Source organism: Desmodus rotundus, chromosome 10, assembly GCF_022682495.2.
Source record: "Desmodus rotundus isolate HL8 chromosome 10, HLdesRot8A.1, whole genome shotgun sequence".
NCBI lineage: Eukaryota > Metazoa > Chordata > Mammalia > Chiroptera > Phyllostomidae > Desmodus > Desmodus rotundus.
Window position 1 is genome coordinate 19098539 of NC_071396.1, and position 14957 is coordinate 19113495.

General features: G+C 39.7%; 1 protein-coding gene across 1 annotated transcript in view; it reads left to right on the forward strand.

The window, feature by feature from the left end:
- The window catches only part of ERO1B (endoplasmic reticulum oxidoreductase 1 beta), a 43211-nt gene extending 30442 nt beyond the window's left edge, over positions 1-12769 (forward strand). The window contains exons 11-16 of the mRNA XM_053912706.2: positions 1947-2039; positions 2175-2421; positions 3174-3243; positions 5394-5480; positions 6419-6552; positions 10244-12769. Of these exons, the coding sequence (XP_053768681.1) occupies positions 1947-2039; positions 2175-2421; positions 3174-3243; positions 5394-5480; positions 6419-6552; positions 10244-10304 (692 nt within the window). The 3' untranslated portion in view covers positions 10305-12769. The remainder of the gene's footprint in view (positions 1-1946; positions 2040-2174; positions 2422-3173; positions 3244-5393; positions 5481-6418; positions 6553-10243) is intronic.
- Positions 12770-14957: the final 2188 nt, after the last annotated feature.

Genomic DNA, 14957 nt, shown 5'->3' on the forward strand with positions numbered 1-14957 from the left:
CTTGTCTAATTAAAGGATAAGCGGTATAGGTCCCAATATACCGTATGCTTTTGTATTATTATATTTTCTAATATTTGAAATATTAGAAATGTAAGATGTTATTAATGGAAAGCTGAAACATTCTAGGATTTTAACAATTGGATATATGATGCTTTTAAAAAATTTATGAAATTGCCATTAATTTATAAAACCAAAAGTTAAAATATAATACTGAAAGAGAAGTAAGTTGAATGATACAGGAAAATTGGTATTTCATAGCCACAACCTGACAGAAACTCTACAGAGTTACGCTAAGTAGTTAACTCTGTTGTACCTTTGTCTTTACTGAGCTGTGTACACATTGGCCATTGTCAAGGTAACTGTTATTAGTGCGTAGGTTCTGCTAGGAATTGTATCGATAAATGCTTATGGGGGAGAAGATGCTTAGCTCTTGTCTAATTAGTTTTATGCTAAAGATACAAGTTGTGAAAAAGTAACTTTTAGGTTATAAGAGGTGGTCAGAGATACTGAATATTGATAACGAAGGATGAGAATGACATTTATGGGCAGTATTGGATTCTGGGGTGTTCATATCAGCTACTCTTGTCGGATCTGACTGATGGGGGTCCCTGTGGAAAGGACTCCTGTTTCCAGGCAACTGACTCACATTTTCTGAGGTTCAGTATCCTTGTCTGGGGCACAAAAGTGGCCATAGCCATCCAACTGTGAGTGTGGGTCGAGGCTGTAAATCTTCTTTGAAAACCACCAGGTACTGTATGTCCACGTGCCCAACTACACAGAAAACCTCGCCCTTTTATGAAAGGAAAAAACAGCATCCTCTAATCAGTTCAGTTGCTGAAAATGAATTTGAATGAAATTAAATCAAAAAAAAAAAAAAAAGAAAGAAAGGAGGGCCACTTTCAAAACAGGGTAGTGAATTTGCTCTGTATTGTGAGGAATTTGCCTTTTTGTGTAAATATGTGACTCGAAGCGGCTGCTCAGGCCCAGCAGCCTGCAAGTGGGAGAAGCGGTCCAGCCAGAGCTGCCTAAGTGTGTCATGTGTCTGGCTGAAGGACCTTTTACTGTTACCATTCTGCTGGAAGTTACCTGATTTTCACGTTTATGGAAGTACATTTCCACTCCTCCCTCCTCACTTGTCCCCTGCCCCTGCTCAGTAAGGGCCTTTGTGGGCTTTGCCAATTAGGATTGCCTCCTGGGCTTCATGGTCTCATTTTTGGGCCTCTGCGTCTTCACAAGCTTTGCTTTGCCTGTTCTCCCTTCTCTAGACTTTAGACATTTTCCTGGATACAAGTCAGTGCTGCGTACAGGGGTGTGGGGAGGAAAAGAAGATGAACAAATATCAAATTGGATCATTTTGCTCTCTGATAACAGAGATTAGAAGTTTTACTGGAGGAGAAGTTAGTACCTAATATCTTACAAAATTAAGTCAGATAGTATCCCTTTTTACCATAAACATTCCAAATTGGCCATACACTTTTAGGAGGAAGCTACAAAACAATTTAATTTCTGCATTTTGGTGTCCATCCATGATGACAGGAATATTTTAGCAAAATTCCGAATTAGGGAATGAGATCTCAAGCTATTGTTAAGCCAAACAGGATTTGATAATTACATTTGCTTTAGTTTAACCTAAACCATGAAAAATCTGTACTGTTGCCTTCTGGGTAACATGGGACCTGCCAAGTCACCCAAAGTGTTTGAACCTCCGGGAGTCCACATGTTCTGTCTTATTCTGCGTGCAGTTATCATTCGGTCCCTCTGTTTGGGAGTCAGAAGCTTATATTCTCGCCTAGTGAAAGAATCTTGATCCAATTTTTGCATATTATTCTTTGATTTATTCACAATGTCCTTGAATATTAACTTTAAAAATAAGCCTGTGTATGGAATCTCTAGTATTTCTGTTGTCTAAATGGATGTGATATCTTTTTCAATATTTTTCTGAATAGGTTTGTGTCTGGAGAAAAGAGTCTTCTATAAGCTTATATCGGGACTTCATGCTAGTATCAACTTACATCTATGTGCAAATTATCTTTTGGAAGGTAATCAGATTTTTACATGGAGATTTTGCCCTCTATAGTGTAAAAATTGTTGGGGGGGGGAATGTATATTTTCTATAGAGAAAAAACTCCTATCTATTAAGAGTATATCATGTATTTATTTCTCTTTCTCTTTAGAAACCTGGGGTAAACCTAGCTGGGGACCTAATATCAAAGAATTTAAACGCCGTTTCGACCCTGTGGAAACCAAGGGAGAAGGGCCAAGAAGGTTAAAGAATCTGTACTTCTTATACTTAATTGAGCTGCGAGCTTTGTCAAAGGTGGCCCCGTATTTTGAGCGCTCAATCGTCGATCTTTACACCGGAAACGTGGAGGACGATGCGGACACAAAATCCCTCCTCCTGAGTATCTTCCAGGACACAAAGTAAGGATCCAGGCCAGGCGCTGATACTCTCTGCTGGGGGTTGAATGAGGCAGTGCTTGAAACCCAACACAAGCTGGCTTCTTTGAGTTACTAGAAAAGGGGGAGTTAGAATGGAGAAGGGTGTGGCCAACAGAACAGCAGTCTTCAAGGCTTTTTCTAAAACCGTTCGCTGAAAACCATCTGTGATGCAGCGTCGCAGTTCCACACTTGACAGTGGGCTGTGTCTACCGATTTCATAGTCTTCCGGTTGCTATTCAGGTTCAGATGGCATCGTAGGTTACCGTGTCTGTAGGTCTCTGAGGGAGCATCATGAGCCTCGCCTTCTGCAATATGACCTTTTGAAAAATGCTGGGTCTCAAAACTGAGTTTACTGTTTGTCAAAATGAGCATGGAGGAATGCTGGATTAAGAAGTGCTTAACGTGAACTACGTATTACATTTTTAAAGGTGCTTTAAAATACTAAGAGTGATGTACATTTTTCACATAAATTGGTTTTAGTTATTTTTTAGATTATTTTTCATATACTGTCTTAAAACATGACAAGCTTATACATGACAAAGCTGTCTTTATCTTGCTTTAGTCTATTATTGAATGGTTTATATGTGAGCTGTTTGTCGCTTTCCTGTTACTAAACCGTACGTATGAGTCAATTATGAATTTGAATACTTGTGGAGCTAAAAAATTCTACCAGAGCGCTAAAACACAGCGCTTGAGTGTTTGTCTGCAACTTAACAATGCTGTCCTCCCATCAGGTCCTTTCCCATGCACTTTGACGAGAAGTCCATGTTCGCAGGTGACAAAAAGGGGGCCAAGTCATTGAAGGTAAAAAGCTCTGGACTGGGGGACAGGGTGTGGGAAGTTCACGGGCTGTGTTTTAACCCCGTTCGCCTGCACTGTCCTTCCCCAGCGCTCCTTGTTGGAGCTGGTCTGAGTGGGTTCCCTGTGAATGACACAACAGCCCTCCCTCCTCCACGCTTCCTTCTCGGTTCCTTTCTCGTTCCACCAACCGCTTGGCGAGCCCTCAGCCACCGCTGTGACCAGTGAGCGTGGCCCCTTTCTAAATGTCTCCGAGGGCAGTGTTCCAAGAGTTTTCTTACTTTAAAATCACATTGTGTTTAATCCACCTTAAAGGCAATATGTAGTATATTTTTCTAAAGTTTCTTTTATGGAATGTTAATAATTTGTGAAACTCTTAGGTTTTTGTCCTTATGGACTAACCTAAAAGGCAAAGGTTACCTGTAACCTGAGATGTAAGAAGGAGAATGTATTTTAGGAACATTATAAAACTTCATGTGAGGAGGTCTTTGTTTCCCTTTGCTTATAGCAAGTATATTAAGGAATACATTGCACCCTTAAAATGTTATGAAAGTATTTGAAATTGGCTGGCAAATAGTCCTCTACTATAGCTCCACAATCTTTTTATGCAATTCCAAAATCCAGAAGGCTCCAAAAACTGAGTCATGTTTCTTGTTTTTGGTGTAAATTCGTTAGCAAAATCTGACTAGAATTGATGTAAGAACATTCGTAGTCTTTTGAAGAAATTCCGCTTTGTGTAAATGTTCTTACAGAAGCTTTAATGTATTTGATTACGGGGTGTTGCCACATACCCTGGAGAAGTGTTTCTTCATAAATAGTGGATGCAGCGTTTCTGAAAAATTCTGAAACACATATTTTAGATGTGGATATACTACATGAACTAAAAAGTGAGCATTGAGAGGTCTCCTCCATTGGTAAGAGTTTCTTGGTATTTCTGAGATGAAATAGTTTCGCCACACGATATTTCAGTTTTGGAAGGCTGTTTTGTTTCATGGTTGTTTTAGCGGTATGTTGCTCTTTTGGCATTTAATATGATAATTCATTTTTTTAATCTAAAGTGGTTCATTCATTTTTGTAATGCTTCCTATTTTCTAAGGATTTATACAAATACTATACTTTCGACCTTCAGAACGCCCTTGTGTAAAAGATACGACCACCATAATTATGTATCTTCTTATATAGATGAGGAAGGTGAGGCTGACAGAGGACTAGGTACAGCTAGCTGTCAGCTACAAAATGCTGGAAATTTTGTTTGCCGTTTTCTGAAGATGTGCGTAGTAGAACTTAGGTCTATTTTTTCCATCTGCTCCAAAAAACATGAATTGTGTGAGGCTGGAGAGCAAGGGAGTTTTTGTGTTCTACCTATATTGTCTTGGTTTGGCCAGGGTGCTGGTTCCTCAGGGCTTATGGTAGCCAGAGTTTTCAGGCTATGCATGTCCAGCTTCATGTAATAAAATGTTCACTTCGGTACCGTAAAATGATTTTTATTTCCAAATTTGCCATGTGAAAAAGATAAGGAAACTTTCTCCTGACGCGAGCCTGCCCTTAGTCACATGAACCATGCGCAGGTGCCCACAGTCAGGAGGCTCCCTTGTGGCACAACCCCAGGGCCCTTTCGTCTGCGGGGCTGCCCTAGTGGATCTGGGGCTGCGAGACTCCAGCCCCCAACTCCCACCCCCCTGCCCGCATTCAGCCTGTGATCACCCGTGCTGGTGGGGCACCGTTCCAGGCAGTGCGGTACTAGGGAGAGAGGCAGAGGTCAGCATTGTTCTAGGGCGAGCTTCTGATTTAGACTCACACAAAGCAATACGTCAAAAGTAAATAAAGCATAGTGTAGCTGTTTGCCACTGGTTGTACGCACATACTAAGTGGAGGCAGCTGTGAAGTCCTGAAAAGTAAAAACTGGGTATTATTTACTTTCGTGTTGGTGCTTTCATAGAGTTGCCCCTCTGTGGAGTTTGTTGGATTAATATGTGGAATGAATTTTCTAAATATTCATTCATGTTTTATGCTGTGCAGCTTCAAATAGTTTTCTTCTTCACTGTTGAAAAACAACTCATTCATTAAAACTTCGAAACTTTTACTTCCTATAATTCAGACACAGGCAGTTTCATTTTAAATGTGTAATTAGAACACAAATATTTTCTGCACGTTAGGAGGAATTCCGGTTACACTTCAAGAACATCTCCCGTATAATGGACTGCGTCGGATGTGACAAATGCAGGCTCTGGGGGAAATTACAGGTGTGTGTCGTCTTCTGATTGAAACTCTTACTGACCTTACATCTTCCCACTGAGGAGCCGAAACTTTTTATTAAAGGCCCTCTTTGTTCACTGAATTAGAGATCTGAAGTGTGGTTTTTCTGTATTATTGATGAAAAAAGTTAATATTGAACTCCGTGGCTTGTATGTGTATGTGTAAGGGCGTTCTTCCTGTTACTCTATGTTAATGATTTTGGGTTAGTGCATCTGTTTCTGTTGATACAATCTCAAATTCATTTCTGAAGTTGGTGGTTATAAATAAAGTATGTTAGTATTTTATATACCTATATAAAAGGTAAAGTATAATTACATAAAAAGACTTAATTATGAAATTTGGGTCACTGAATTTGTTTCAATGATCAAAAGGCTACCTATTCACAAAATAGGAAAGTTCGGCCAAGCTTTGTATGTCAGTATAAAGTTCCCTATACATTCTATATAAAAAGGATCAATATTTTGTATATATTTTTTTTTTACAAAGACAAGTCAGAAAATCAAGAGACAGAATTAATGGAGGCTACACAGAAATCAGATTTTTTCCTCTAGTGCTAATAATTACAAAATTATTAAGTGTTGATATCACTAATAATAAGTTTAAGTTTTGAGTCGCTAGGGGGCTGTAAAGGATGCTTTCAGGATTATACATTGAACATTGTAATCCTATTGTCATTTTCCAGGTAAAAAGAGGTGTTTTAGGAATTTGGAATAGTATGATATGGGTAAACCATTCAGCTGAAATAAATTCATCATGTGCGTGGTCCACGAGGAAGTAGAGACTGCACTTTGCATAGTTTAATAACATGGTGAAGTGCAGTTCCCATGCATTTCCTGGCTCTCAGCTCAGTAACTGAGTATTCCTGTCAGCCTTTGCAGTGGTCACAGTATGATTTTGATTGTAACTTTATTGCTGTTTTCTTTAGACTCAGGGTTTAGGAACGGCCCTGAAGATACTGTTCTCTGAAAAAGAAATCCAAAAGCTTCCAGAGAACAGCCCGTCGAAAGGCTTCCAACTCACTCGTCAGGAAATAGTTGCTCTTTTAAATGCTTTCGGAAGGTAAGACGGGACTGGTTTCTCTGCTGCTTTCAGCCAACTGCAAGGTCCCCTCTGTTGAGGTAGTTTGTTTTGTGGACAAAGGGAAAATTTTTATCAAAAGCCTGTTTCTCTACAGCTCATAGCACTTCTGTGTTGCCACTGTTTCTCAGTTTGCCTCTCAGTTGTGTGGGGAAGATATTCTCCCATAATATTATGCTCCCTAGCTGACCGTCTTGAACGTCCCTTGCTCAAGAACATAGCCTGAGAGCTTGGGGGAGAGGTGCGGAAGGAAAGAGAGATGACACCTTTCAGCTCCTCTTCTTAAACTGAGGAGGCATTTTTCTTCTGCTCATTCTTACCCCACTTTTTCTGTACACAGGTATATAGTTTACTTTCTGTTCATACCACAGATGGTTTCAAAAGTAATTTGAGTTTGCCCACAGGGATCCATGCAATACCAGCTGAGTGATACAGAACAGAAGGAACAGAATTAGAGAAAAGTAATACTAAGCTGCCCTGGGGAAAAATGCAAAAAAAGTCTCCTTAAGGAAGAATTTTTTCATAAAAGAGAACCAAGTGATGCAGAGATTATTTCTTATGTTTCCTTAAAATGCATGTTTAAGTTAAAAAGAGGCAGTTAAGTTAAAAATAAATTAGTTGCCCATTCTCTGTCTTAATAGCAAAGATTTTACTTGTTGCCTCCCTACATGTGAAGATGGCCGTGTAAGCAGAGGTCTCAAATAAGATAGACAGAATGTCCATCTGTAACTGGCATTTCATGAAAAAGTCAGTCCACCCACTTAGGAGGCCTGTGGTAAGATAAAACAGGAGAAAATTAACTTGATTTAAAATGCAACTTAATTGAAAAAGATTTTTTAACAACTTAAACACTTTAAATCCAAATACAATTAAATTGAGAAAGATGCAGATGTTAACTTGCTCAGGATTTCTCACAAAGAGTTTTACGGACCTTCCTGCTCTAGTTCCACCAGACAGCCCGGTCTTACCTCCATCGTTCTCTAGAGGGCGCTGGACTCAGAGCCAGGGCGGCGGGTGCCCGGGATCCTGCCGCTCCCTGCGCTGGGACTGTGAGCGCAGGCAAATCACTTCCCTCTGTCCGTTGTCCACTCATTCTGCAAAGTGAGGCGGGCGCAAACCTTCCTCACAGAGTTCCCCTGAAGGTACAAGGTGGTTAGATATGACAGCACCTCTTAAACTCCAAGGTGCTGCCTGAATCCCGTGGCAGTGTGGGTGTTGGTGAGGGTGATTCACAAACACCATTGGATGGTTAGAGCGCTTCTCTTTTTTCTGACTAGACGAGATAGGAGTAACCTGTCTTCTCTTAGGGGTGATGACACCAAGGGTGGGCTGGTCACAGAAAGGTACAGCCTCATTCAATCCCCTTTTCCTCCCCAGGGAAAAACAAAGAGTGGTTAACCATTCTCCTTTTCCATTCAGTTGAGCTGTATTGTTTCCTTCATACAGATTCTATACATTTCTTACTTCTCCCTTAATGAATGTTATAGTTTTTTTTTTTTAATAATTAATGGGATCCATTAACTTCATTCTATGTTCCACTTAATTATCATACCACTTAAATGTTGGCTCTGCTGACGCACAAAATTAATGTTGACATTGGGGAGTATATGCATTAGTCTTTCTTAAGTAGACTGGTGGTTTTCTCTGGCTGGCAACCTGTTTAATACAGTTAATACCTGTTTAATACCTCAGGGCACCCAGCACAATGTGGCTTTGTCATATGATACTAGTGGGCAGACACACACAATGAGCATCGCCTTTGGTTCTGCCACTGAATCCTGGAAAGTGTGGTTTCTTTCTTCTTTTTTAAAATATTTTATTTATTTATTTTTAGAGACAAGGGAAGGAAGGGAGAAAGAGAAGGAGAGAAACATCAATGTGTGGTTGCCTCTCGTGTGTCCCCCACTGGGGACCTGGCCTGCCACCCAGGCATGTGCCCTGACTGGGAATCAAACTGGCAACCCTTTGGTTCGCAGGCTGGTGCTCAAACCACTGAGCTGCACCAGCCAGGGCAAAATGTGGTTTCTTTATCTTGACTACTCTGCAAGTGCCTTTCCTATACTAGCAGCCGTTTTTTGATAGTTCCATCATTTATATCAAATGATTTATTTTCCAGGGAACATACATATGGCATAAATATGCCTATTGGATATTACAGTGTATTTTAGTGCCTCTCTAAAAGGATAAGGTAATAGGAGGGAGATGCAGGCACGCTGTGTACCTTCCTGTGTCTATGAGAATAATATTGGAGAAGGTGGAAACATCTCTTGGGTGATAAACCAGGAGGTCTGGACGGCACCTCCCCAGAGACTGCGCTGCAGTGCGGGGCAGCTTGTGCTCCCGGGAGAGGGGGCACCCGTAGTTAATCTGCCCGGTAACCTTTGGGTTCTCTGATCTTCTCTCTGCCTAGACCAGACTTGGAGTGTGGTCTCCACATTCTGAGCGTGTCTGCTATGTACTAAACTCTCTTCTTTAGTCAGTTAGGCCTTTGGGCTGTTCACTGTATCTTCATGTATATTTTGGTAGATATTTTTTTTTTAACAGCTGCTTTGTTCAGGTACAGCATATGATTTTATACATCTATTTTGTTTAATAACCATAATGTTTTTTCCTAGTAATTAAAATCTGCTTCAGTCCTTTAATAGTCTGATGATTAGAGTAAGAATTCATGTTCTATTAGTCACACAACCTATCAGACATAAAGACAATGAATGGATTTGAGACCTTAGCCTGGATTTATTGAGCAGCCCTATGGTATTGGATCTGATTCGCCGGTTAGAATGGACCTACCGGCTGGCTGCCGCTGGGAAGTAACTAGATCTGTGTGAGCCTTGGCTCTCCCGAAATGTAAAATCAGGGTTCATTTCATCTACCCTGTAGGATTTTTTTTTGCAGTTAATGAGGTTATGTGGTGACGTGCTAGAACATTGCCTGGTATATCCTAAGCTCTTGGTATGAGAAAAGGTATCATTTATTAAGTACTTAGAGTAAAGAAAGGAGCCGACTACTGCATACTATATTATCCTCAGTTATAGAAAGATAATGTTAGATATTTATTATATCCCCCCTAACTTGTACATAAGGACAATTGCGCTTAGAGGATTATTTTGTGGTCCCCATTTCAAAGTTTTACTGCTGGACCTGGGACCCGAAGAATTTTATTCATTCATCCTTATTTATTTATTTATTGAACACCATAAATGTGGGATTCAGCAGTAGGCAATAGGAACAGAATCTTTACCTTTAAAAATTTGGGAACTAACAGTATAAAACAAATTAGTGTGCTTGGGGAGCAGCAAGGAAGGAGCAGACATCTGGGGAGAAAGGTGCAAAATGAATTTATAGACAAAGTGAACACCTTTTGAGGTTCTTTGTGGCGATGAATTACTCTTATCACTGTTCTTGCCATTAATCTACTAATAAGAAGTAACTGGCTTCCTGTGCCCCCTTCTCAACCAAGACTGAAGAATCATAGCCCTGTGTCTTATTAATGGTTAATAAGTAATTACAGCACACTGAATTTAAAATGAAAGTTTCAGTGTTCAGTGAACACTGAATACATTCTTTTATTTTGGATTTTGCCTTTGAATTATAGCTCATGTACAATATCGATCATTTGAAATATGCGCATATCGTATTAGCTGTACTAATATCCTTTTTTTCTCTCCAATAGGCTTTCTACAAGTATAAGAGAGTTACAGAATTTTAAAGTCTTATTACAACACAGCAGGTAATAAAGGCTTATTATATGTCTAATTAGAGACATAAAGAGACTACGTGAGAACTTTTACTCCCGGACATTCAGCAAAAGGAGACTAATCTTCAAAGACTTCAAGAATTCTGAACTCTTAAAGAGAACATTCAATTGTTCACTTGAATATTTATGATTCTTAACAGACTGTCAATGAGAGGTATTTATAAAAGAAGTATATACTTTTAAAACATGTAAGTTATGCTAATTCTGCGTTTAACTTCATGTTTCCATCTGTTGAATATTCTGCTATTTGTTTAGAGTTGGTTTTGTTCCTGTTCTATTATGCTTTATTTCCAGTTGTCAAACTGAAATGACTGTCTCCATCCTAGTAACACTGTCAACAGTCTGTTAGGGAAAAGGGGAGCTGGGGAACGAGTGTTGTTTAGGGCCGGTCTCAGGGCGACCATTCGTTGGTGGCTCTGACGTGTGGGTAGCCTTGCCTGGCTCGGTGTCACCTTCTAGGACGTGCAGGTTGTTCGTGTGACGAGTGGCCTTTCAGTGTGTAGTGTCAGAAGTTACTGAAGAAGCCTCAGCACTTCAGCTTCAATTTCATTGGTTTTTCTCTCAGCTTGTAGTGGCTGTTGTAGTTTTGCTTTGGTCTAAAGGACCTGCTGCAGTACAGGTAAGTAAGTGCTGTCCCCTGTGCCACCAAGACCGACTTCCTGTGTGGAGAGGGCAGCCCAGGAGGGCTCTTTACTCGGAACCTAGTCGTGAGTTTCTTCTGATTTTGTGTTTCTTTGTCCCTACTCCAATTTCAGAAATTTTCATTTACTCTAAAAAAAAAAAAGCATAAATATTCAGGTTTCCAGCTTGATACAATTTGAATGGGATTTTATGGGTTTATAATGCCAATTTAAAACTTAATATGCACAAGATTTACTACTTGAAATGAAAGTAAGCATTTTTAAAGGATTTTATTTTAGAACACAATCTATGCAATCCTCTCAATCTGATTTTCTTCGGTGGGGGGTTTAAGCAGTCAGAGTAGTTCAAGACTCTTCAGCACCCCTCTCCCCACTTTGTCTCTGTAGCTCTAGGACATAAATGGTACTTCAGGTGGTTCGTACCAACAGATGACTCATTTGTCCTAAACAGTCATTTTCTAAACCTGGATTTAAATATCCTCAATATTTAAAATATCAATTCTTTCAAAATAGGTTAGTAGATGCAACGTTAGTAGACACTAGTAGATGCAGGGTGGTTAATCTGGAAGGTTGCGTCTATGTGGAAGTGATATGGGGACAAAATAGAGTTTTTCCTTAGACTCTTCAGTCTTACGAAGTAAATAAGTGCTCTTAAACCCATTCTCTTCTCCTGCAAAAGTCTGAAGTGTGTTCACTGGTCTAGTGGTGCGCTTTTTAATTGTGTTTAGTTGGCTCGCCCCTCTTTTAAAAATATGTAGTCACCCTTGAAGGGAGGGATGCGGTTGGACGGAGGAAGGTCTCACCAGCTAATTGCTTTCTTACCCAATTCCTAATCCTCATAGAGCGGGTGTTTTGTTGTTGATGGTGATAGTGTTTTTCTTTTTTTAAGTCAAATAAAATAGGCTGGCTTGATTGGAGCCTTCTCCACTTTTTCGTTTTTAAGGATGCAAGTATCGTATGGTGGAAGAGGGGACTTCAAGTAAACGAAGTGAATAAATAAAATCGCTGGTGAATTAATAAGAATTATTCTTAGTGTTCAGAGTTTAAGAAAATGTGAAAGTTTTGTATTTTGTCTATTTTAACTGTAAGTTTAAAAATCTTTTTGGTAGTGTTACTTCACTGTTCCCTCAGTTAAGGAAAAGCCTATTATTTAAACTCTATTTACTGAAATAGAGTGAATAGGCCATTCTCACTTACTGCTTTTTTTCTCCTTTACTTTGATTTGCTTCAAGCTTAGGAAAAAATTGTGTATTAGAGTGAGTTCTAGGAAATGCAAAAGTCTAAAGTTCTTTTCACAATTTACACAGATTTTTTTTCACTACCAAGAAAATAAACAAATGAAGTATGTTTAAGTTGAAATTTATTTTATTAACTTTATGTTACTATAAATTAGTCTGTGGGGTGCAGCCTCCATTTTTGTGTCTGTGTGTATTTCTTAAGTAATTGTGTAAGCTCTAAGAATCTGTTTTGTGAGCCTGGTGATGTTTTATGGTTCATGTGACAGCAGCTGTTTTTCCAATGCACGCACCTTTTGTTGTGAAGCGGTGCTAACAGTATTGATTGCTTTGTAAAAATGTGTGGCTGGTAACGCCTCCTGGCATCTTGTCTTTATCTCACCACCTAGTTTGAAAACCCAGCACTTGATAATACAATGACAGAAATGATTGTACCAATGGATGAAATAATGAAAAGGAAGAAAAGGAAAAGATCCCTTCCTTCAATGGCATGAGTTGTTTTTTTTTCCTTAAGTGGCATTTATGTAAGTTAGAAATACTGTATATTAAAGTTGGTAAAATTTGAACGTTTCTCCTGTGTTGATTCTTAGACTATGAGGAGGGTCAGACAGAATGGTAATAGCTTTTAGTTTTGAAATTTGGTAAGTCAAACGTTTTGACATTGTGAATTACTCAGGCCTTGCAGTCTCTCTGTGTACCTGAAACACTGTGCCATGTTGTCCAGCTTTACTAGGGGCCATTGGGTCTCAGGAGGACAGCTGGTTTGATCTTCGTGAGCCTTCAGCTGGGAACTTGGGATCCACAGTAAGCCTCTCGGCAGTTTGCGGCTGCAGTGCCTGCAGAAACCACAGCTGACCACCAAAGCAGGCCGGGCGTTTGATATTGTGGAAATCACTCGGTAAAACCCAGACACACGCGCAAGTTACGTGTGCTTTATTTTGAGTAATATCTACAGGTGCGCCTTTGATTTTGAACAGAATTGTAAGGAATGTGCTGTCGTGCCCACCATATAGTAGGAAATGTGAAGGAAAGTGTTTCTGCCATATTTCTTTCTTGGTTTTTTTTTCCTCCCTTTTAAATGTTTCCTTTTTTGAGATGAGGATTTGGTTGTAGTTTGGGGAGAAAGGAAGAAATCTTAAGTAGTCTGAGGTCGTTCCTTCTCATCGTGACAGCAGCCGCTGGGCAAGGGGCTTTGCGTGGAGGATTTCGCCTTCACAGCAGCGTAGTGAGTAGGTGCGATCACTTCTGTTGATCAACAGGAACACTGAGGGTCAGAGAGGCATCTACAGGCACAAATCCCAGGTTGTGGGACCAGAATTGGAAACCAGGAAGTCTGACTCCAAAGCCTCCTCAGAATGTGCTACATCTGTGTCATTTTATGAGGTGGTCCATTACCATTCCACTAACTATTGGGGACTTTCAGCATCTTTTGAATTGTATCGAGTCATGAGCTTTTTAAGTAGACTTATTGTAAGTTTTTGAACAGGTAATACATTCACATGGTTCAAAAACCAAAAAACAGAAAAGCTCTGTAGTGGAATGTCTTCCCTGTATCGAATACTGCACACCTTACCCCTGCCTCTCCAAAAATAACCTCTGGTCTTGGTTTCTTATGTTTCCATTCAGCCTGTTTTAGGCATATATCAACAAATAAGTGAAAGTGAAGTCTTATTTTTTTTTCTAATTTTTACAGAGTGGCATCATATATATATACTCTTTGCTTTTTTTCCCCCCACTTAATTTTTCTTGGCAGACTTCTCATGTCACTAGATAACTTACTCTTTTTTTTAAGCAACTGCTTGGTATTCCATTATATCAACATGCAATCATTTAACCAATCCCCTATTAACGGGCATTTGGATAGTTCCCAGATCTTGTATATGTCATTTCACACATATATAATTATGCACTCGTAGAATTTGGGGATGAAAGACCACATGCGTTTGTAGGTTTGAAAGATTTTAGAACATTGCCCTCCAAGGGCGGAAGTTGCCAATCCCCACACCCACCTGTAATTCAGACAATGCCTGCTCACCACAAACTTACAGCACGGATGTTATTCAAAACTCCGATATTTGCCATTGTGATAGGTGCAAAATTACATACCCGCGTGCTTTAGTTTGTATTTTTATTACAAGGTTGGTTCCCTTTAATGTTTGAGCCACTCGGATTTCCTTTGCATTTCCTTTCGCTCATTTTCATGCTGCCTGGTTGATCTTTTCACAGACTTGCACGAGCGCTTTCTCGCTTGGGATGTCAGGCCTGTCCTGTAATGAGCTGGAAAATAGTTTTCCAATGTGTCATCTTTTGACTTTGCTTTTTTAGTGCTTTCTGGACTTTAAGTCATACTTAGAATGCCCTTTCATTCCACAGCAATAACTTACCTACATTTTCTTCTAGAACCTTTACAGCTTAGTTTGTTTAATCTGAGTTTTTATTCCTTTGGAGTGTATCCCAGATGATTAAGCAGCTATTTCGGTGTCACTTTCTGAACTGTTTGTCCTTTTCTCACCAGTGTGAGAGGCTGCATTTATCATACCTAAAGCCCCAAGTGGACTTGGCTCTGTATTTGGGTTCTCTTTCTATTTCACTGGCCTATTTACGGATGGACCGGTAGCTCACTGTTTTCATTACTCAGGGTTTGTGTCCTAACATCTGGTTCATTGGTCCAAACTCGTTCCCCCTCCTTTTTTTAAAAAAAATTTTCTTCAGTTGTTCTTCTTTATTCCACATGAGCTTTAAAAAACCCTCTAA